We start from the raw sequence: 23,963 nt of genomic DNA, 5'->3' as shown, positions 1-23,963 counted from the left end.
TAGCTATCTGATAACCATCTGATTTGAATTATTTTTACTAGATATTTTTAATAAGAAAAAAATGAGACTGTATTATGTGACAGAACATGGAATTAAGTTTATGGTTTTGACAGACAAAAATATTTTAAGTTATATATTAACCTGCATGACTTTCATGATAAAGCCACTCCAATAAAAATTATATACTTCAAAAAGTGACTTGAATAAGTGACCAGGAAACTGGTTCTACTACAGAAAAGTTATGAAGGAAAAAACTGACTTGGCTATAGATAAGGTCACCTAAATTGGTTGGAAGGATTATCATGGCAACAGTAGTTCATTTTCATATATAATTTTTTTCATATGTAAATTTTTTAAAAGGATCATTTTACTCCCCAATTTAGGTAAATCAGAGAAAAAGTCAGCTTAATTAGCATTAAGGGAAAAAGAATCAAAATTTCAGAATTTCTTTTAAAATGTAATTTTGTTACTGTACACAGGGATCTGGGAAATAAAACATTATCTACATTTCACAGATTAATACATAAAAAGTATTAATAAATTCATATTAACTTGAATTATAAAATGTCACATTTTCTTTTAATAAAATGTGTTTGCTAAGGTTTATTTTTTATTTATTTATTTTTTAAATGTTTATTTATTTATGATAGTCACACAGAGAGAGAGAGGCAGAGACATAGGCAGAGGGAGAAGCAGGCTCCATGCACCGGGAGCCTGACGTAGGACTCGATCCCGGGTCTCCAGGATCACGCCCTGGGCCAAAGGCAGGCGCCAAACCGCTGCACCACCCAGGGATTCCGTTTGCTAAGGTTTAGTACTTTTCTTAAATATTTCATACTTTCTCCTTACAAAATAATTTACAGTAGGAATTTGTAATTTTTCAAACAGTGTAAAAATTATTTATCTACATCCCTTGAATCATCACCAATTCCAAAGTAATCAAGGACATCTTACAGGATATTGGATATTAGGTCCCTCAGTCAACCTAAAAATTAGTATCTGAAACCAATACCAAAATGAATTTTAAGAGATTCAGCTTAAGTTCTCAATATAGTACTTGCTGTGGAATCTATTCTTCATCACTAGCAATGGCTTCCTTATAAAGTGCTTATAATTTTTTGATTTGAATATTTAAATGTTAGTGTTTACTAACTAAAAGAACTAGTATTTCTGAAATCAACTAGTTAGCTCACTCAACTGAACATCTACCTCGTTAGAGGTTATCAATCACATTGGATGGATAGTACGTGCAAAGTAGGGCAAACGACACAACTAGTTTTGGTGGTTTTGTGTTGCAGTTCTGCATTTTAGTAGCACTTCATTGTGTTAACAGGTCCTCATAAATACAGTAAATAATCACTTGGTAGCAAAGTTATCAAATATATACTTAAGTTTGCTTATCAGGAAAGTGACAAAACTACCACTGGTAGAGTGTTTTAAGCTTTACAGAATGCTTGTACGTACACTGCTTATTTGCATTTTACTCAACCCTAGGGGAGGACAGGCATTTTACAGAGGTGAGAACCGAGAAAGGTCTGAGAGGGGAGAAAGTCAACTATGAGAACTCAAGCTCTACTACTACTAACTTGCTTCCCTGGGTAACTCACTTTACTGTTCTGGGTCTCAGTAAGCTCAGCTTTAAAAGCTTTTGGGGAAAAACAAAAATCTACCTCCTGCGATTATGATGAGGATTAAATGAGCTAAATACTTATAAAAGAACCCTGGGCAGAATAGAGCAATATTCAAAAATTATTATCATCTCAAAATAAACTGTTCACAAAAGTCTCACCGAATTACAAATTATAAAATAATATTGTTTGGAAATAATGGTTTGAAATTTTCAAGAATATTCAGAAGGCATTCTGAATGCTTTAAGTATATAAACAAAAATTTTAAGTTTCCAAGATAAATATATAAAACTAAGTATTTGAGGGAACAGCAAAGTTTCATCTACCTGGAAATCACTTATGTGTAAAACCAGTTTCTCAAGGATGCTGGAAAAATGAGGTGTTCTCTTCTTTAGTAGAGTGCAAGGTGCCACAGCATGCTTGTGAGCACACAGACACTGGTGAGCACAGCAGGTTACACTCAACAAAAATTCTCTACAGTTACAATATGTGAGAAAATAACAGTCTGTCTTCTTCGGAGAAGAATCCATTTCTAATAATGCCAAAGCAAGGGGATAAATAGTTCAGTTTTACCTTCAAGAAATACGAAGGAAGAATGAACCACTAAAACTCCATGGAGTTTTGTGGTGATAAGAACCTTTCCTAGGGTCCGGATGGCAAGAGATACCAACATTTACAAAAGGTTATTATAGTCTACGTTCAGGTTGCATTTTATTGCATTTAATTCTGTAACTATTTTATTGACATACAACTGAACCTTCAAACTTGTCAGGCTGGTCTCATGATTTTTGTCTTTACATCAACATTTCCTGTTAGTACCCTACACATATCCTAGATTTTAGGTAAAACAGACTTTCTTATTCCCCAAATTGTTCTCACTATCCCACATTTGCTCTTACTCCTGCCTTTCTCTCTGAATTCTATACCAAACCCATGACAGATTCTATCAACTTCATAAAGCCTCTGCTGAAATATCCCCACTAACACCCACCCCAGCTCAAGCAGTCTTCTCACAGACTCGTGACATTTTACTGTTACCATTTTTACCATGATTACTCAAACTCCGTATCTGGCAGGCATCTAAGTGAGCAGCGCATAATAAATAGTAAGAGTGCTAGAATCAAACAGGCAACAATATCCCAGCTCCACAATGTGTGACTGGTCAAGATACTAACTCCAACGAGTGTTAGGGCCCTGCTCTGAAGAAGAGGAATAATCACAACGGACTTTACGCATTTGTGTTTATGCAAAACATCGAGCTTAGAATGAACCAACCAATCACTAAATGTATGATCCTGACAGACCAGACAAAAAAGGGAAGAGGTATTATAAACTCATACAAAATTGTTTTTAACTTTCCAGATCCTCCTCTCTTCTTTGCACTTAGTCTGCTCTTCCTAAAGGTCTAGACCGGTGATCTTCTAAACTGATTGTAAATTAATTAATACGGTCATTAGTTTAAGGGACCAGCGGAAGGTTCTAGCAATAATCCTAATCAAAAATGCGGGCTTGTATTCCTGTATCTGTTAAGAGTATGGGCATACGATGTTAAAGGGAAAAGTAAGATCGCTTCTGCGTCTCCTAACCAGCAGTCACACAGTTCAAACCTGGGAACATCCACAACACTGCATCGTCCAGTACATTGCTGAATTTAAAAAATTACGCAGGCTATATCCTTAGATGGTATTTTTATAATTACTTATAACCAGTTATTGCTCTAATGAGATTAATCAGACAGTATGAAACCCTCATTCAACACCCCCCCCTTTTTTTTTCAACAATGCAAATTAGTACTGGGCAATAATTCAAGAAACTGAAAACAAATCCCAGAATGGCTGTTTCCTCTCACCAGATGCACTACAAGATAATCAGGAGCAAGAAAAGCATCAGAGAAAGTTTTAACAGGTGAAAAAAATAAACCCTCCCAAGTTGTAGGACTTATTACTCATTTCTGCTTTAAAAATCTTTTGAAGTATTTATAGTCATACAAAAACTACCCTGAAAGAGTATGTCTTGTTCCTATAGAGAATCCCATTAAAATCTGGTGTTTACATGAAAATATTACACATAGAAAAGTTTTAAAAATGACTGCCTGGGTGAAAGGACCTTGAGGAGCTGAGACCGAATTCATCACTAGCAATCACCACCGACTAGGTATACTGAAGGCCCTCCGAGTAAGTTTCTGTTGTGGAAACTGAGGTTGCAATGAAGTCTGCAGTATCAACACAAAGAACACCAGCACAATTGCCTGCACTTTAATGTAATTTCGAAACCAAGTAGTGAATACATTGAAACAAGTCAGGATCACTTATGACTAAAATCAACTATATAGGGACTGTGAAAGTAGCTGAACCTTACACACTTCACACTAGAACTGAGAGAGCATTTCCTAAGAGCCAACTGTAAACAAGGCAGGTTGCAAGGTTAAAGATCTGCCTTGGTGAGTAGCAGATTGCAGGAGGCCACCTTAACAGATTTCATGAGGCGCCACAATGGCAAATATTGTGAACGTAATTAAGTAATTAGTAAGAGATTTCCTGTATGAACATATTACTTCCTCCTCTTAAAAGTGGCCACCTATTGGGTTTGTAAATTAGCAGTATTTAAGAAAAGGCAAACAAAGTACTTGGGACAGGCTGCATGTTATAAAAAAACAGCAATCCAAAACCAAACTCAAGTGTTTAATTATAAGAAGCTAATGTTGTTCCGTATGAGGTTTCATATAATTGTTTATTTTGCCATATAAGTGCAGAACTATAAAAAAAAAAAATCTAAGGCTATTTAATGGGAAAATGCTGTTAATTACTGTTATGCTTGTAAAGTTTACTGAAACATTTAAAATCATGTAGGTTACTGGAACTGATTTTAAATTTTCCAGATGCGCTACATAGCCAAAATCATGTCTTTAACAATAGCCAACTCACAAAGTTTTACATGATCATTAATTATGTAACATTTATGCCAATCATATATTCTGGATTCAAATATCCTTTAAGATTGCATAAGAAATTTTTATGTTACATGTTAGCTTGTTAAACAACTCAGTAGAACCACAGCAATTCAAAGAATTATTTTTCCACATACTGAGATGTCTAATAAAATGTGTCACTTGAAACTCTCTATTTTTGTCCCCTGCCGGTTCGTTCATCTTTTCATAGAACTTAACCAAATGTTTGGGTGGCAGGGGTTTTCATGAATTGAGATTGTTCACAAGTTAGGATGCTGAAGGAGTAATGTGAGAATTATTTAAGTTTAACCACAATGCTATTTGCTTTTCCTTCACTTGCTAATAAATCCATTACACAATACATTTTAAAGGTAGGTTTATTTATTTACTTATTTATTCATGAGAGACAGAGAGAGGCAGAGACATAAGCAGAGGGAGAAGCAAGCTCCTGGTGGGGGAGCCCAATGTGGGACTGGATACCAGGACCCCAGGATCACGACCTGAGCTGAAGGCAGATGCTCAACCACTGAGCTGCCCAGGTGCTCCTAAACAATACATTTTAGAAGCATAATGAACTCACATTAATTTCAGAGTAATTTAAAAACGGACTGGTATATAGTTTTTGAAGGAATTCAGTCACTGGTATCAGAATAGATCCATGTCCCACCTTTCTGAATAGTCTTCCTGCATGGAAATACTTCTGCCTAAACTATTTATATGTATGCACTTAATCACAGTACATGTTTCGCGGCCATTCATTCCTTCACTAGTTTTAAATATTCAGGCTGTACCACCTATAGAATAAAAATAAATCAAAGCACATCTCTTAATAACTACTTATTACAAAAGAAAAAAAATGTTAGAACTGGAAGGGATATAAGTTTTTGCCCAATTTCCTTATTCTAATAACAAAACAAAACAAAACAAAAAAAACAGACTGAAACCCAGAGACTGACTCAGATACTATCACAAGGTTATTTAGCGTTAGAACTAGATCAAGACTCTTTCCCATGCCACAACTAGAGTAACCTAAGATTGTTATCTTTACCATGGGCATTCTCTGACAGGCAAAGCTGGGTTCTTGGAAAAAAAATTAAAAAAAAAAATTCATAATAAATAAATTACCATTCATAAAAATCAACCCCCGACGTCAATCTGTGGAGTATACACAATGAGAAAACTTGGCAATGGATTACTCTCAGCATCTCCACCAGCATTTGTAAGGTGGACTTGTTATTTAGGAATAGAAACAAAGCTCTTATGTTTATGCATAACACTTGATTCAGGATTCCGCTTTGTGCTGCTAGACCTTCAACAGGTACTCCATATATGAAGGCTGGGATATGGGATTGATTGCTCACAGCCACCATAAAACCTTGTCATCGTAACCTACCTCCTTGGCCATGTCTGTATATTTCTGCTTTTCCTTTGGATCTAGAACAGCCCACCAATCAGCCAGTATCTTGGTAGCACCTCGGTTATCAAGCCTGGGGTGTTCCTGACGTACAAGAGAGCGATGACGTTTGCAAAATAAGAGAAATGCATTCATTGGTCTCCGGGCTCGTTGCTCTGGTGATTCATCATCAGTCTCACCAACATCTTGCTCTAGGCCATCGGCCCCAAGAAGTTGAACCTATTACCAACCAAAACAAAAGCCAGATGTTTAACACATCCTGGTCAGTTTTGCTTTTAAGTTACTTTTGGTTCTCAAATTGTATTTTTTCTTAGCTTCATTTAAACAACTCACAAAGTAGAAAAAAAATTAATCATCAACCACTATTAGTGGTTGGTAACCAACTTGCTTAGTTGCTTATTCTGCTGAGTTTCTATAGCAACCTATGCATATCTCTAATACAGCATATATTATTATCGTGTTCTGATTGCTTACATTTTTCCCCTACTAAACAGTGAGCTCTTTGAGGACAAAAGCTCTTTTACTTTTACAACCACAGCATCTAGCTCAATGTCTGGTATATAACATCGGTACTTAACTAACTCCTCAGTAAATAAATAAATCTACTCAGTGACATACGGGTCTCCAGATTAACAACATTCACAAAAAAAATCCTTGAATATTAGTTGTTTCTCCTCTTTGGAAAGTCCTTTTCTACAGTTAATATGAAAATGTGTAACAAAATAATAGGTAATAAAAATTTAATATAGACTATTCAGTGTTTTATGCACAAGGGGAGCCTCCCACTGTAAAAATCAAAATAGACCCTTAGTAGTAATTTGAAGAAACTATATAATAAATTTTCAACTTCATAAATATCAACTTCTCTTATTTTATTATTTTTTAAAGATTTTATTTATTCATGAGAGACACACAGAGAAGCAGAGACACAGGCAGAGGGAGAAGCAGGCTCCCTCTGAGGAGCCTGATGCAGGACTGGTTCACAGGACTCCAGGGATCATGATCTGAGCCAAAGGTAGATGCTTAACCACTGAGCTATCCAGGTGCCCAACCTTTCTTGTTTAGTGAAATGCTATGATAATACGAATAAATTCAACTCGGCTTAAACCTTCAAATTCAATTCCGAATCCTCCCTTTCCTAAGCATTTAATTCAATTAGACGTCTTTGAGGACTTCTACAAAGCTCTGGTCCTGCCCATTCCATATGTGTAATTATTTCCAATGCTCTAGCCTAGTCTTTCTGCGTCTAATCTCTTACATTACTTCCTGTGCATGGCTGCTGATACTTCTTGATCACAGAATCTCAGAGTACATTCAAATTGTTAAATATGATCCTATGCTATTTCTTGGAAAAAGTGCAACCATGAAAAGAAGTCCAGAAGGCTGACTAAAACTATCTCTTTAATTTCTTGTTTCATAGCTAAAATCAAGAAGGACTGAGGTAGTTGTTAGTCTGCATCATATAATAGAGCATTAGTTCTTCAACTTGAGTGGGCAGTGGAATCCCTGGAGGTCTTGTTAAAACAGAGATTGTTAGGTCCCATTCCCAGAGTTTGCAATGCGGTATATCTGCTAGAGTGGGCCTTAAGAATTTCTATTTCTTTCTTTCTTTTTTTTTTTTTTTTTTTTTTTTTGTCAGAGTCTTCCAGAGACTTTTTTTTTCTTTAAAGATTTTTATTTATTCATGAGAGACAGAGAGAGAAAGAGAGAGGCAGAGACACGGGCAGAGGTTGAGAAGCAGGGAGCCTGACGTGGGACTCGATCCTGGGTCTCCAGGATCATGCCCTGGGCTGAAAGCAGTGCTAAACTGCTGAGCCACCCAGGCTGCCCAGAATCTCTATTTCTAACAAGTTCCCAGGTGCTGCTCGTCTGAAGATCACATTCTGAGAACCACTACCGTAAGGCAACCATGTTCTTTTGTAACATGTTTATTGGGAAACTGCTACAGATACTCTAGGACAAATCACTAGCTTAATCCAATTTGTATTTTTAAAAAGCTGTTAAAAGTTTAAATTAAGTATTGCAGATGCATTTAGTTAACCATCAATTATCTTCAAACAACACAGTACAGTGGAACAATCTTAAAGTCATAGCTATATGATTTAGAAATATACTAGAGATTATTATTGGGAGTGAAGGCTACAGATTTAGTCTCCTCATTATGTATACAATCATTAACAATGATGTGCATTTTTAAGGAATATTTATTTAGCATTTTGAATGCTAAATAATAAAGAATATTTATTTAGCATTCCGAACCTAAGTAGCTATAGAAAAATCAAGGCATAAAAAGTGTATTATGTAGGTTTAGGAAGTAATTATATTTTCCCTTCAGAGAAGAATAACTCTTGATTCAGTTACTAAATTATAAAACTCAAGCCAAGAGCTGGAAAAAAAGATAAATAAGACAAGATCCTGGACCAAGAAGCTTACTGTTTGGGGAGGGAAGAAAGACAAAAGTTAATGAATTAAAAAGCAGTATGCTCATATTAAAAGGAACCAGCGTGATAATGAAGCTCTAGCGGATGGATGGAAACACACTGAAGTATCCCTAGAAAATGTGTTGTCTGAGCTAAATTCTAAAAGATGACTCAGAATGTGTCAGGTAGTCAATGGGGAGACACAGAAAACTAAAAAGGATTGAAGCTCTATGACCACTGATTGATATATACTTCAAGAGCGCTGATATATACAAGTTTAGACCAGGGACCCAGGACATGAGATTGTAGACATAGCTATGGACATACTTCATGAGGAATGTGCTGTGTCTTATTAAAAAAAACAGTCATTTAATCCTATGAGTAGTTTCAGATTGTATAAAAAAACAAACAAACAAAAAACAAATCCTTGAGGGGACCAATATAGGTTATCATATTTTTACCCAAATTATTTATTTGCCAAATATGGGCATCAAAAAAATGTTTTCAATTACTACTTAATGTTACAATCATTTCATTAAATTAACCAAGTGAATAAACAAACGAGTAAATAAAATTATAAAGAAGTGAAAAACTCTATGAAGACTTCAATTTTTCTTTCACCAGGGGCCAAGTAATACCTTGTCACAAATCAACACTAGTACCAGACCAGGTTATAGAAACCACAGCTGGATGGTGAACCCATGGGTGGTTTTAAGCATAGGAAAGACATCACTAGACCTGTATTTTAAGATAACTCCTGTCATCAGTGTTGAGCATGAATTATAATAGCAAAACTATTAGCAACCCAAACTAGAGGAACCATTGAAGTGTTCCAGGTGTCCAGGTAAGAAAGGAGAAGGCTGAACCAAGGCCATAATGAGGAGAAGGGAAAAGTTAGAAAAGAGACAATATTTATTTATGAGGGAGAACCAAGAGAGCTGCTATGCAATTGGATTTTATGGTTAAAAAAGGAAGAGTGTTGGGACACCTGGGTGGTGCAGTCAGTGGAGCACCCAACTCCCGGTTTTGGCTGAGGTGGTGATCTCAGGATCGTGGGATAGAGCCCCATGGGGTCGGGCTCCGTACTCAGTATAGAGTCTGATTAAGACTCTCTCTCCCTCTCCCTCTGCCCTACTCCTCTAAAGTAAGTAAATAAATCTTTTTTTCTTTTTTTTTAAAGGAAGAGTCTTCCTAGCTTCAGCGGCAGGATTTCTTTGTATACAACAGAGAATGCTTTTTCTCAGATGAGAGAAATTAGACTGGGTGGGGAGCAGAAAGATCGGTATCAGGTAGGCTAAACTTGAGGTGGTTCTCAGCAGTGATGTCTTGGCTGTGATAATCATGAACGGAGGCATGAGTACAAAGGCGGCCAGGCTAAGAAAGTGGAGGAGATCACCAAGTGTGGACTGAAGAGAGGAGGGAGTTCCATCACTTCATTCTTTCACTCCAACAGCTGTGGACTGGGCAGCTGACAGGGACCAGGCAGTGCCCCGAGTGTGAATTCCCCACCCTCGTGAAGCAGAAGGGCGGCACAGCCTCTATACAAATAAATTTGAAAGGATGCCTCTGGCTGCTCTGTTGGGAACAGATTTTGGAAAGGCCAAGGGGAGAGATGGAACATGCTAGAATGTGCACTAGCAGGGGTGGAGGTGTGGGTCAGCTGAAGGCTGTGGGGACCTTGTGAGGGAGGAGTCAAGCTGAGAACACCTGGAGAAGGGGCAGCTGAGAATCTGCTGATGGATGGGTAGGAGACGCAAGCAAAAGAAAACAGACAAGGCCTCTGGTCTTATCCACCTGCGAGCTGGGGATTCCCCCCTACTGAGGAAGGGGGATGCCAGACAATGGGGTTCAAAGCTTCACTCAGAACACATTCAAACCGAGGTTCTGATTTGAGATCTAAGTAGGTATGTCCAGTATACAGTCAAAATTGAGAGTGCAGAGTTTAGAGAAAGGTCCAGGACAGAGAGAGAAATTAAGAAGCCCAGGGAATACCAATACTTGAGGGCAGAATAGGGGAGCAGCAACTGAAAGAAGCTAGGAAGGTGCAGCTGGGAGAGAAACAAATCCTGGAACAGACACAGGGGAGTAGGAGACCACTTCAGGGACCACAGGACCGGCAGGTGCAAATGTGCCAGGAAGATCAATTCAGGATAAACTTGGCAGATCCTTCAAACAGAATTAATAACACTGGTTTCTCTGAAAAAGGAGAGGAGGAAGTAAAGATGGGGAAGGAGTGAAATAAGTGTACAGGTGAATAGAGGAGGCTGACGGGAGTCACTTCTGGTAGCCTCTGTTTTCTCTGTAAAAGAGGAGAAAAAGGTCAACAGTGAGAGAGACCGTAAAGGGTAAGACATCTGAGAAACAGGAAAAAGAGAAAAAATGGTTTCTTAGAGGCTGATCAAAGCCTCAAACAAAAGACGGAATGGATATCCGAGGTCTGAAGAACACTAAAAACATGTTTATAAAAGTTGTAGTGACACAGAGAATGTACTCATTGATTCTTCCAGTATCTATTCAATACTGGCTATATGCACCACTCCAGATTCCAAGGAACAAGAGGAAGACATGATGGGCAAGAGTTTGCTCTTACTGAGCTCATATCTAGTCTGACAAGACAGACATACACAAGTAGACAGCCAAACACAAGTTAAATGGTAAATGCCAGGAAAGAAATCCTTGGACATGGAACGTGTTGGCTGGGAGGGACACCTGCGACGATGAGATCCCACCTTTTGGGAAGGTAGCCTTTGTCCTGAGAGCTGAATGAGGAGGAGGAGGAGGAACCCGTTATGCCAAGACTCTGAGGAATGTGTGACTTTCTAAATAAGAGCTGGCTGCTCAAGCGTGACACAAGAGAAGGGGACATGGAGGACCGAAGGACCAAGGAGGCTTGCTGGGGGTGCCAACTGCCAGATGCCATGAAGGTGTCAGAGATGAGGCCCTGAGATGCTCTGAGGCTGCCTACAGAGGCAGAGCTAAGCTGAAGCTGGGGAGAGAAGCCCCAGGGGCAACAGAGTGGATGCCAGGTGAGCACAACAGATTTTATGAATCCCCCGCCATCTCCACTGCATTTGTGTATGACACTACCTGAAAATCATCAGTTAATTGACAGAGACACTATCTGAGAAGGGTCTGTTTCTGTCTTAGCTATTAGGAAGTACAGAGACTTCAGGAGTCATCAATATCTGGAATAACAAGGTAAACTGAGCAGTTAAATAGGATGCAAGTTATGCCCACTTGCAGAAATGCATCTTTCTCCTCATATGTGACGACTGTCCTTTCTCAAAACTCAGAACTTCTCTATTAAACAGAGGCGTTACCTTATCAATATCTTCCTCTTCGTCTTCCTCTTCCTCCTCTTCTGAAAAGTCCAGCAGTTTCTTTGCTAGCAGTGGGTGCCACTGAAGACACTTTCGTTTTGGTCGCTTTCCAGCCCTTTCTCCTTCTGTTGAATGATCTTTATTTCTATTACTGCCTTTCATTACTGTGACCTGTGGTAAAGGAAAAGGGGGAGAGAAACAGAGAAATCAAAGTACATTTGATTAAAATTTGTTTATTTAGCTTCCTTAGCCTTAATTGGATTATAGTTTTAATGACTAAAGTATCTACCAGCTCAGGCATTTACTGGATTCAGTACGCATTCTAAGTACATCATCAAACATTCAGTTTTACTTGGCTAAATGGAGCTAATAAAATTTGCCTTTTATGAAATCTACTTCCTTCCACTCCATAACTTCAGAATTCAAAACCCAAATAAAAGCAGCAGGATGATTACAAGTTACTGTCACCTGTTCACTTTTACTCATGGGTAGGGTTTCCCAGTAGTGCAGCAGAAGAATGGCTCCCAGGGGAGAAGAGGTGATCCCAGGGGCAGCCCTCCATATACTGTCCAATGGCTCCTCTTTTAGTACAAAAATTTTCATGAAATTTGCATTCTACACTATGATATATCCGAGCTTGGAGCATTATTAAGGAAAATGAATACTTTGTAAGAATCAAACGTCTTGGATTTTTGCTGTTGCTGTTTCCCTAATAGGTGGCTGGTTGAAATAGCTAAGCAGTAGCCAGCTTATGAATGTGATAAAGTCTTTCAGAAGCCCAAAATTCTAAGTTACTTTTCACTTAAAAACAAAAAAAAGTTTCTTCCTCAATGATAAAAACAATATACATTCATATTATAAAGGTGAAAATAGCAGAAAATGAGGTTTCTGTTCTCCATCACACCCAGCCCCACAGCCCAGAGGTAAATTATATATGTCAGTTTCTTTTTTTTTTTTTTAAAGATTTTATTTATTTATTCATGAGAGACAGAGAGAGAGAGAGAGAGAGAGAGAGGCAGGCAGAAACACAGAGGGAGAAGCAGGATCCATGCAGGGAACCTGACGTGGGACTCGATCCCACGTCTCCAGGATCACGCCCTGGGCTCAAGGCAGCGCTAAACCACTGAGTCACCTGGGCTGCCCAACATGTCAGTTTCTTACATGCATTCTCTCATTTTTTCCCCTAGTTTAACAGTTCTCATTCATTCAAGTAACAATATCCAAAGTATTGTTTATACATACTCAAGCAAATACTCAAATAATAAGACAACAAAGTGCTATCAATTAAATGGTTCACAGTGACAGTTACAAACATAAACACAGTTGCTAAAATCACATAACAGTAGCCTTTTGGGTCACTGTAAGTGCGCATTGTCCAAATGCTTGTAAAGTGATATCAATAAATTTTTTATGTCACATTGCTAAAACTGGGATTTCACAGTTTCTAGTTTCATCCAGTTCTGAAGCCTTTAAAACAATATGGCATAGGCAAATTTATCCTCTCTGTCCTTCATTGTTTACAGACTTTGGGTCATGCTTAGAGTCTTCCTCATTTCAAAACAAATCACTAACAACTCCTTCTAGAAACCGCATGACTTCATTACGAAAAAGAATTTTAATATTTGACCAATCTGTAATTGCTTCTGATAAAGGAGATCACGGTCTATCTTATTCTTTTCTTCCCAAATAACTAGCCAAGTAGTATTAAAAGCTATTTATCAAATAATACATCTTCCCCCACTCCTCTGAAATGCCACTTTTATCCTACACTAAATTACTATATGTGTATAAATCTATTTCTGAATTCTCTTCTGTTAATAATCATGCCCCTTTAACCTGTTTTGCCTATCCTTTGACCAATTTTTACATATCCTTAGGGACTATATCATTGTGTAACTTCAAAAATAAAAAAGAATTTATTTATTTATTCCTGAGAGACACAGAGAGAAAGAGAGACAGAGACACAGGCAGAGGGAGAAGCAGGCTCCATGCAGGGAGCATGACGTGGACTCGATCCTGGATCCTGGGATCACACCCTGAGCCAAAGGCAAGGCACTCAACCACTGAGCCACACAGGCGTCCCGTTGTGTAACTTTTTTAATATACAAATATACTGGTAAACATAGCCATTTAGAAATTTTAATGTGCAAAGATCATGCTCATTTAAGTTCATACACCTTGACGGTTTCCATTTTGTAATAACTATAGAATATTCCAAAATAAAATTGTATTGCAATTTACTCAAACATTCCATTATTGATAAACATTCAGATTACTCCTTGTGCTAAAGTAAAAATCTTCATTTTGATAAAAATCTTCATCAATTTATGAAAAGCTTTGTCTAGTCAAAGGAAGGAGGGAGACATACTGTCTTCTCAGCAAGAAACTTCTGCTGAATACCTGAAACAATTATATGATTTGTGTGGCTCCCTCAAGGATATAATAAGTTACTGAAAACTCTAAATGGAATTAGTTATTTGGTATATATATTTTTTTAAGATTTTATTTATTTATTCATGAAAGAGAGAGACAGAGACACAGGCAGAAGGAGAAGCAGGCTCCATGCAGGGAGCCTAACATGGGACTTGATCCCAGGACTCCAGGATCACGCCCTGGGCCAAAGGCAGGCGCTAAACAGCTGAGCCACCCAGAGAATCCCTATTTGGTATACTCTTAATAAAGGAACAAAGATTTCTTGTGAATTGATAGACCATTTACAATTCTCATTCTATCTACAAATAAAACTTGGCACAGGCAATACAATTTCCAAAAATACCAATGCTATATAGAGAGAAGAGGAAATGGTTATTTTTGTGGTTTATTAATCACTTCAGTATGAGCTGCCTGAGTGGTATTTAAATGCATACGGGGGTCCCAGTATTTTATGAGATAAAACATTTATGGCTGTTTCCATTTCTCTTAAAAAAGTCCCTTTAACATTTCTTATTAAGGGTGATTTAGTGCTTATGCACTCCTTTAATTTTGGCTAAGAAACTTTATCTTTCCTTCAATTCTGAGTATTCTTGCCAGGTAGGTTATTCTTGGTTTTAGGTTTTTTCCTTTCAACCCTTTGAGAATATATCATGCTACTCCCTTCTGGCCTGCAAATTTTTCTGCTGAAAAATCACCTGATGGGTCTTATATGGGGTACCACCTTCCCTATGTAACTAGTTGCTTTTCTCTTGCTGCTTTTAAGATTCTCTTTAATTTTTGACATTTTAGTTATGATGTGCCTTGGTGTGGACTTCTTTGAGTGTGTCTGGTCTTGGGCTCTCTGTGATTCCTAGACCTAGGTATCTGTTTCCTTCTCCAGGTTAGTGAAGTTTTCAGCTATTATTTCTTCAAATAAGTTTTCTGCCTCTTTCTGTCTTCTTCTCTGGGATCCCTATAATGGGAATGTTAGTATGCCTGATATTATAACCAAAGCTCCTTAAACCATCCTTATTTTTTTTAATCCCTTTTTCTTTTCAGCTGGGGTGATTTCCACCACCATGCCTTTCAGATCACCCACTACTGTGTCTTTCAGAACACCAATCTGTTCTGCATCATCTAATCTGCTGTTGATTCCCTCCAGTGTATTTTTCAATCCAGTTATTGTATTCAACTCTGATTGGTTCTTTTTTTGCATTTTCTTTCTCTTTGTTGAAGTTCTCACTGGACTCACTCATTCGTCTCCCAAGTCTGGTGAAGATCTTTATGACCATTACTGTTCCAGGGGTATCCCCTGAGTGGGCTGTGTATACTCTCCTGTAGTGGCTAGGTTCTGACAGCTGCAGGTGTACTGGTATAAGAGGCTGGCTCCCAGCCCGACTGGCTGCAATGCCCTGCCATGACTACTGTGGTAGCAGTAGTGGGCTATAGCCCTCCGCTCACCTGTTGTCAAGCCTTGCTGACTTTTAAGGCCAGACATTATGAGGGCTCATCCTCCTGGGGCAGGCTCCCAGGGAGGGTGGTTGCTCAACATAGAGCTGGACCTCCTTGCTTCTCAGGGAGAATTTCTGTGTTGGTGATAACTCTATTGTGTCCCTGCCCCACTTATACTTCCCGGTGTGGATTTTTCTATGTTTAGTTGTGGAAGAGTGTTCTGCTAGTCGTCAGGTAAAGTCTTCAGAGAGAGATGTTCCATACCCAGTGGTAGTTTGGATGTGTCCATGGGAGGAGGTCAGCTCAGAATCATCCTGCTCCATCATCATGATCCTATCTTTGTTTAAGTAACACATTTTTTAAATAGTATAAGAAATCAATGGGAAACTATAAATCAAGCAGATGTATCAACTGGAGAGGTCAAAGTGATTGCCAATGCCTAGAGAAAAATAGATCTTTTAGCCTCAAGGATTTTGATTATGTAATATAATTATATGTGAATTGTTTAAATATATGTGCTTTTGTGTGTGTATAAAATTTTAATATTCAAAGAGAAAACATAACATCAAGAATTAATGAATGGTATATGTGGCTCTGGGGTTCAGAATAATCCCATTCACATGTGATTTCTTTCCCATGTAGCTGACATGCCACTACAGAAACTGTATGTCTCTGCTAAAACCCCCAAATTAATCTCTCCTTCCCCAGAAATCCACTAGACTTTATATTGCTAATGACATGACATGTTCCCTTGAATTACAATTATTTGAGTATGTTCTATCTCCTTCACTATAGGCTTCTTTTTCTTCATAATCCAAGACTACTTAGTTTTATATACTCAGAAGCATCCTGGCCCACCAGAATATCGAGATTAGTTAGTTGTGAGGGTTGTTACAAGCAAGCAACCATATGAACCCCTGTGCTAAATAATGGTGATAATTCATTGTTTTTATACACTCAAATGGCTTCAAAATGAACCCCCATCTTGCTCATTCCCCTGAATTCAAATACTCTTCCCTGAACAAAGGGGGGCTGAAAAAACTATGTGTAACCATGCACATGGGTCAAGGTGGCATGAGGTAAGAACCATCAGCCCCCAGAGCCGTGGAAGAAACAAGACGGACACTGTCAACACTGTGCCTACAACAAAGTAAGAGTGAGGGATCCCTGGGTGGCGCAGCGGTTTGGCGCCTGCCTTTGGCCCGGGGCACGATCCTGGAGACCCGGGATCGAATCCCACGTCGGGCTCCCAGTGCATGGAGCCTGCTTCTCCCTCTGCCTGTGTCTCTGCCTCTCTCTCTCTCTCTCTGTGACTATCATAAATAAATAAAAGTTAAAAAAAAATTTAAAAAAAAAAAAAAACAAAGTAAGAGTGAAAGAAGTATTTTTAGCATAAATGAAAGATGAAAAAGTGCACAAGCGAATTGGACATAATATACTTTTTAGACAAGAGTCAGGAAAAGTATAACTGATGTACTGACTACGAAATACCTCAACTGAATACTTTAATAATTTATAGTTATCTAATTACTTTTTAATTCCTTACAGGTCAGTTTTCAAGCTGCTGAAAGAAAAGAGTCAGGGGAAATGATGCTCCTGGATTATCACTCAGAAGTAATGAGAAAACAAAAAAGAAGAATGAAAGAAACGATGAAGAAAAATTAGAAGAGACAATTAAGGCAGAATTTTGAGGCTTAAGTCCATCATTCATCTTATTTCAACAATAAGGAGGAGGGAAAATTGTTAATTTTTTTTATAGTAACAGAGGCCTAGACTTGTTATTATTTTTCCACTAAAAGCCCCACATTTTATAAAGTTTGGCTTCTTGTCCTTGACCAAGGACAAATTAAGCTAATAATCTACACACAATAAATGAAGCAACTGGCAGACTTTACTCAAAAGGGGTCATCCATTCTGCAACTGCAGAGTAACTAAAACAGGTTATTTACCTATCAGTGGACTCTACTGGAAAGACTCAATATCATCAAATTATGCTGCTGAAATTGTCAAATGACAGAAGCTGAAGGTCCTTATCCAAAATACTGAATATTTATTTATCTTGAAATAACAAACCAACCCATGTGTGCCCTTTCCTATGCCAAGATGAGTGACTCTAATTAGATAAATCATTGTTCTGAACTAAATACAAGTCAACATGGTGATAAATTAGAAAAAATTTCATGTAATGTACTCTTCAAAAGCAAGCCCATTCATGAAGACTTTACTAAGGTCAAACTTTGAGAGAAGTTTAAGGAAGAAATATCACAGAAGAAACAGTACAAACTAAACATCACACTTGACAAAAGAAAATTATGGCCATTGGAGGCTGTAAGGCCTCATTTAGAATCCTGTGTCTACCGTGAACTACTTCTTTATGAAGTTATTAATCTTGATGATCTCTCTTCATATGTTAAAACAGTAACAGCTCTGCCATGAGAACATGTTCTTTTTTTTTTTTTTTTTTTAAGATTTTCTATATTTATTTGATGGACAGACAGCTAGAGAGAGCACATGAAGGGGGAGCAGTAGAGGGACAGGGAGCCCCTTTGAGCAGGAAGCCGGATGCGGGGCTCAATCCCAGGACACTGGGATTATGACCTGAACGGATGGCAGATGCTTAATCGACTGAGCCCCCAGGCGCCCACATTTTATATTTAATACCGAGCACAAAATCTGGCGCCCAGAACATTCTCATTCTGTGTTGGTAAATCCTCCCTTTCCCCACAAGCTTTTGAGAGGGACTATAGGTTTTAACCGGCAGCATCTGCTGGCTTTGTCTCAGCCGAAGATGCTGTTCAGGGAACACATGTCTTCCATTTAAACAGGTCCATGTGCTTCCCAGATGACATAATCCCCAGACTCTGAAACTGAAAGAGAAAGATGGAAAGTTTCCTTTCCTTTGTCTGAGTGATACACAGTCAGAAACAGTTCCGTGGCACAGTCATAAATTTTGTGAGTTAGATCCTCTCAGTCTTTCCAGCATCTTGTCTTACAACATTGGCAATCAGTACACTTCAGTCTTTAAAACATGGCGTGAATTTAATGCTGCCACAGGGGTCTTCTAGAGTTTACATTGTTTCCTAAATGTCCAATAAAATCCCATCCAAATCATATTAATGGAAATGCAGACCCAGTGAGACAGAGGAAAGTAGGAGAGGCCCACAAAATCTTAGTGTTAGACACCACACATTCCAACCACAAGTAAGGCCTCTCCTGACTCCAATGGAGACTGCAAGACTTCACCATTTTCTCAAGTTGACAGAGAAGAGGAAAAACCCCAAAGAAACCATGACAAAGTGGTAGCTCTAGAGTTCCACACAAATTAGACTGACCTGCTTAAAATCTTCCTTCCAGGGAGTCATGCTGCTTTCAAGACATACTTTGCTTCTATCTTCCCACAGGGGTCTTGCCAACAGGGAAGCTGGCAAACACCCCAGCTTTGATCATGGCTCACCCTAACATTCTCTCATTTTCTGTTGAAGTCTTTCTCATCCTCCAAGGCCTAGGTCACATATTTCTTCCTTCAAAGCTTTCTATAAAAACCTTAAATAAAAACCCGTCACTCTTATGCTCTTTAATTGTACGTGATCTTATTAGGGCAGGCACTCTCCGTGTCTTAATGTCACTTTTATAGATGCCAACCGCCTCTCATCCTGGAGGAAAAAAAAAAATCCAGGGTGCAAACTTCTAGAGGGTAGATGCCATGGTTTCTTCCTTTTCTGTCCAGGGTGCAGCACTGAGCCTGGTAAATGGCAGGGCTTGTCACTTCCTCATCTAACACTTAACCACATAAACAACTTCCCAGAATGATGTGCTCCTATGGATAATTTTTAAAACAATATACATATGCAGCTAATATTTATTAATTAGTATTTGCTCTGTACATAATATCCATCGTCTCATTTGATCGTCACAAGAAACCTCTGAGGCAGGTACTACCATGAATCCCAGGTGAAGCAGCTGAGGGTTAAGTGCCTTGCCTAGGGTCACACGGTTGGCAGCGGAGAAGCTTGTACTAGAACCAGGAAGCCTCACTGAAGAGCCCAAACGCTTAGGGAGGAAAGGGGGATGTAAGGTAAAGCCTTCCATCTGTTGACTCTCTGGGCATTTGCCATAGAACAAAGAGCTAATGGGCCATGGAAACACCAAAAGGGAGCACTGAGAGGCTGAGAAGCGAACACTGTCTGAGTTCACAGCAGACAAGCCAGTGCACATCTCTGATGACTCCGGGTGACAAATTAGATTAACTCTAAAATTCTTGGAAGATAAAAGCCTTACATGTGCTAATCTTTATTATTTATTGTAATTCTAATGACAATTCTAAACTGCAGAGTAAGTGAAAAATATCTCACTCAATAAAGTAATACTCTTCCTTTTAGAAGCAATTCAGTCACTATTCATGCAAAAAGAGTGTCTTTAAATGCACTCCTTATTGAAAAGCAGTAGCTCTTGAGGTTGAAACTTTAACTCTGTCAAGATGTTATCTATATGCTCTTCATGAATACTAATAGGGCACCCACTATTCAAAGAAGGGCTTAGTTGTACTGGTAGCTCTGGTCCCTGTGCCCTTACCTCATGACGGAATATGTATTTTAAGATCTCTAATACTTACACTCCCTGACATTTAGCTTTAGGAGAGCTTAATTTAACATGGTTCTCAAAATGCATGCTGCTCTAGGCTAGAGAAAGAGAGAATAGCTATCTTGAAAGAGATAAAGCACCAGAAAGGGTGGCTTAGGAAGAAAAAGCTATTTACATACAGAATTCAGTCACAGGCTAGGACATGTTCCCCATCACATCCCTCAGAAAGCCCACTTCTCTGTTTTCCTATAATTTTATGTTGATGTTTATATTCTTAATCAGAAAGTCACCAAATGCCTATTTTTCAACAGGCCTACCGTAACACATTTGCCTTCTTTTAGTTTCTAAATTAACAAAGTTTGGGGGAGGTTTTTATTTTCCCCTTAGATTTTATTGATTTATTTGAGAGAGAGAAAGAGAGAGAGAACACAAGCAGGGGGTGGGGAGAGGGAGGAGGAGACTCCCCACTTAGCAGGGAGCCTGATGTGGAACTTGATCCCAGGACCCAAGGACCATGATCTGAGCCGAAGGCAAATGCTTAATCGACTGAGCCACCCAGGTGCTCCAACAAAGTTTTTTTAATATGTATTTATTAGATGTTAGGACGTAATGATCACATTGACAAAAACCTAAAGCACAAGAGGACAAGCTCATGGGAGCCTCTTCATTTATTCTCAGTGTAGCTGAACACATATTTATTAATCGCTTGGTGAGCTGTGCATTATGGGAGTTTAAAGTGTTCAGTCTTACCTTCCATTCAACTTACGACCACCCATTGTGCTCTCCTGACAGGCAGGCACAGTCCTGTTCGCCACACTTATCCTGGGCTTCTGCTCTCCTCCCAGGCCTGCACACTGTACCCTACGCTCCCCACTCTCACTTCTCTATAAGCCTCTCTCTGAACTCCCATTTCTAAAAAGCTGTCTTTACTTGCTCCAGCTCGTATCTCTTTCCTTCCTACGCACCTTTCTGACCACCCACATTTAATGGCTGTGCCATAGTTTTTGACACTTGACTGTGTAATAATGATCATTTTTCTGTACCATATACACATTAATGATTTCATGTGAATTCGTCCCACAAAGACCCTTGAGGATAACGAACATATCAGATGCTTTTTTCTGGATCCATCAGAGCAAATGTCCCCATGCTAGACAGGGAATAGATGCTCAGAGAAGACGCAAAGAAGCAAACACAGAAATGATACTTTCAGGCTTCCTAATTATGCTTGTCTTTATGTCGCTATGCTAAAAGTCAGAAGATATATAAGACTTAAAAAGAAAATAAGCAGAGAAGGAAAAATAAGAACCTAGAAAAAGTTGTTCAGAAAGGGAAAGAGAGAGAACAGGCAAATTGATGAGGAGATGCAATAAATATAATGAAATTGAAGTCACCACCAAACAGCTGTCCATACTGGTCTAACACATGTTCTAGTAGCTTTATTCCCAACCCTGGCTAGTTGTCAATGACTCTTAATACCCTCTCAAAACAGCAGGTCATAGGACCTTCAGCTCACCAGCTCTCTCTTCCTTTCATAATTCTTCTACTAATAAACCTAAACTCTGAACTGTCCAACCGTTTTTCTTCTCTAGTTCTGCCCCAGGGTGCTACATGCTCCCATGGTCTGATACACCACATGGCTTCCAATCTTCAGGTTTGTTGGCAATCCTTTCTCACTTGTCTTATCCAGTCTTACCCAACCCACGGTTCCCATTACAAACTCTCAGGTTCTCCTCAACACCTACTGATGATGAGTGAAGAATAATAATGAGATATATACATATATATAAAATGCTTCCACAGACATAATGCTTCCGTATATATTACTTCCTATGGACCAGAAACTAAGAGCTTTATATTTATTGTCTTAACTCACAATGAGCCCAAGAGGTAGGTACTATTATTATCTCCTCTTCACAGGGGAGAAAGCTGAAGCACATATAACTAGTAGTTTGCCTCTTTTAGTTTACAAATTAACAAAGGATTGTTATTCTATGCATTTGTCACATGGGTAGGACACAGTTATCACACGGGCAAGAAGCTGAATAATAAGAGGACAAACTCACGGAATGGAGTCTCCTCATTTACTGACAATGCAGTTGAACACATATTTACTGGTCACCTAATGAGCTATGGATGATGTCTGCTAATGCATTAGACATTATAATGTCCAAGATCACACTGCTAGCACTCCTGGTAACAGGAGGTCCCGGCTTCAGAGTCCTGCTCTTGACCATTATATAGTATTGCCTTCTAACAACAAACTTTATTGAATGTTTGCTACATGCTTTATTGAATGCTTGCTACATACATGTTCAACACTTTTATAACAATTAACTTCTATAATCCTTGATACAACCCTTAGAGAAAGGTGCTATAATGATCACCTTTTATACGTTGAAGGAATTAAGAATGACAAAGCTTCAGCCACATGTTTGAGCCACTCTGTCAGCACACGGAGGAGAAGCCAGGATTTGAACCTGGGACGTCTGCCCCCAGAGTTTTCCATCATTTCTCCACATTGCCCTTCCCACCACAATTCTAGCTGTTAACAGGAGGGACTTTCCTAAAGCGTCACACTCTCACACTCTTCCAATTGCCTACCAATTCCAAGATTGTTTCTTTCTTCATCCATCTTCTCTCAAAGGCAGAGATTCAAGGTCAGCTCCTTCTTTCCCTCTCATGATGTGGTTTTTAATCTCCTATCCTGCTACCTTTGGCCATGAGTGTTTCAGTTTCTTTCTTTGATGAACTACTGATAACCTGCTCCTTCTGGTTAGTACCTCCTCCTCCAGTCCATACACACTCTCAAGGTTAAAGCCCTCTTTGAATCCCCCCTCCCTTTAGCTAGTCCTTTTTTTTTTCCCTGTACAAACTGGCCTCCAGCTGCCAAGCCAGGAAGACTGCCTGACCCCCAGCCATGCAGCAAGCAGCCAAGAACTGGCTTGCCTGCACTAACACTGTCCGTGTGCTTTACCTTGCACGCTACTACTGACTGGATTCCTAATCTTGGTTCCAAACCCCAGGATTAATTTCCTAGAAAGCTCTCCAAACTCCCTTCAACTGTGTCACAGGCTCTGGTTCCTCTACCTCACTTTTATTCACACTCCCATCTTTGACTTTGAGCCTCTCAGAAAAAAATACCTTGTCTGGGCCAGACCTCTGCTGCTGCCGTGTATCTGGGAGGTAGGCCAGAGAACTGGACAGTCCTTCCCCTGCACACAAATTATCTAGAAAGTGTACACATATCTCTTTTTCTTCACCATAAATTCCAATCTTTGCAATGGCTTCTTGCCCAGATAGCTACCCTCTCATCATATCTGCCCCTTCCGGCTCATCTGTGTGGTCCACTCCTCTCTGTCCCCATCACACAGATTCAACAGGTCTGGTCTTCCTGACTACAGCTATGCTGAATTCAATTCTCGACACCACAAATGTCTGCTCAGGCTCATTTCCTGCATGAATCTCTTTAAATAGTCCCTTAATGTCCTCAGGAAAAAGTCCAACCTTCTTCCTTCACTTAACACATAAGATTCGCCATGTCTTGGTCCCTGCTGGCACTTACGGCTTGGGTTTCCCTGCTCTGTTATCACTTCAAAAGCTCTGCCCACATGAAGCCACAGGCCGTCACCTGGAATCTGCCATGGAATCTCACCTCATAGCGTATGTTCTACTGTCTCCTCTCAGCTGGACTCAGTCCTGCTCCAGGGCTTAGCCTGGATCTATCTCATCTCAGGCCTCTGTCGGCCCTATCTAGTCTGAGAGAGGCGCTCCCTTGGTGTCCCTACC

General features: G+C 39.2%; 1 protein-coding gene across 9 annotated transcripts in view; it reads right to left on the bottom strand.

The window, feature by feature from the left end:
- Positions 1-23,963, bottom strand: part of BBX (BBX high mobility group box domain containing) — a 268,781-nt gene that overhangs the window by 86,758 nt on the left and 158,060 nt on the right. For all 9 annotated transcript variants that reach the window (XM_038582723.1, XM_038582722.1, XM_038582727.1 and 6 more), the window contains 2 exons: positions 11,730-11,900; positions 5,969-6,208 (listed from right to left, as the gene is read on the bottom strand). In XM_038582723.1, coding sequence (XP_038438651.1) covers positions 5,969-6,208; positions 11,730-11,891 — 402 coding nt within the window. In that variant the 5' untranslated portion in view covers positions 11,892-11,900. The remainder of the gene's footprint in view (positions 1-5,968; positions 6,209-11,729; positions 11,901-23,963) is intronic.

Source organism: Canis lupus, chromosome 33 (genome assembly GCF_011100685.1).
Source record: "Canis lupus familiaris isolate Mischka breed German Shepherd chromosome 33, alternate assembly UU_Cfam_GSD_1.0, whole genome shotgun sequence".
NCBI lineage: Eukaryota > Metazoa > Chordata > Mammalia > Carnivora > Canidae > Canis > Canis lupus.
This window is presented reverse-complemented; position numbering and strand designations above follow the sequence as displayed.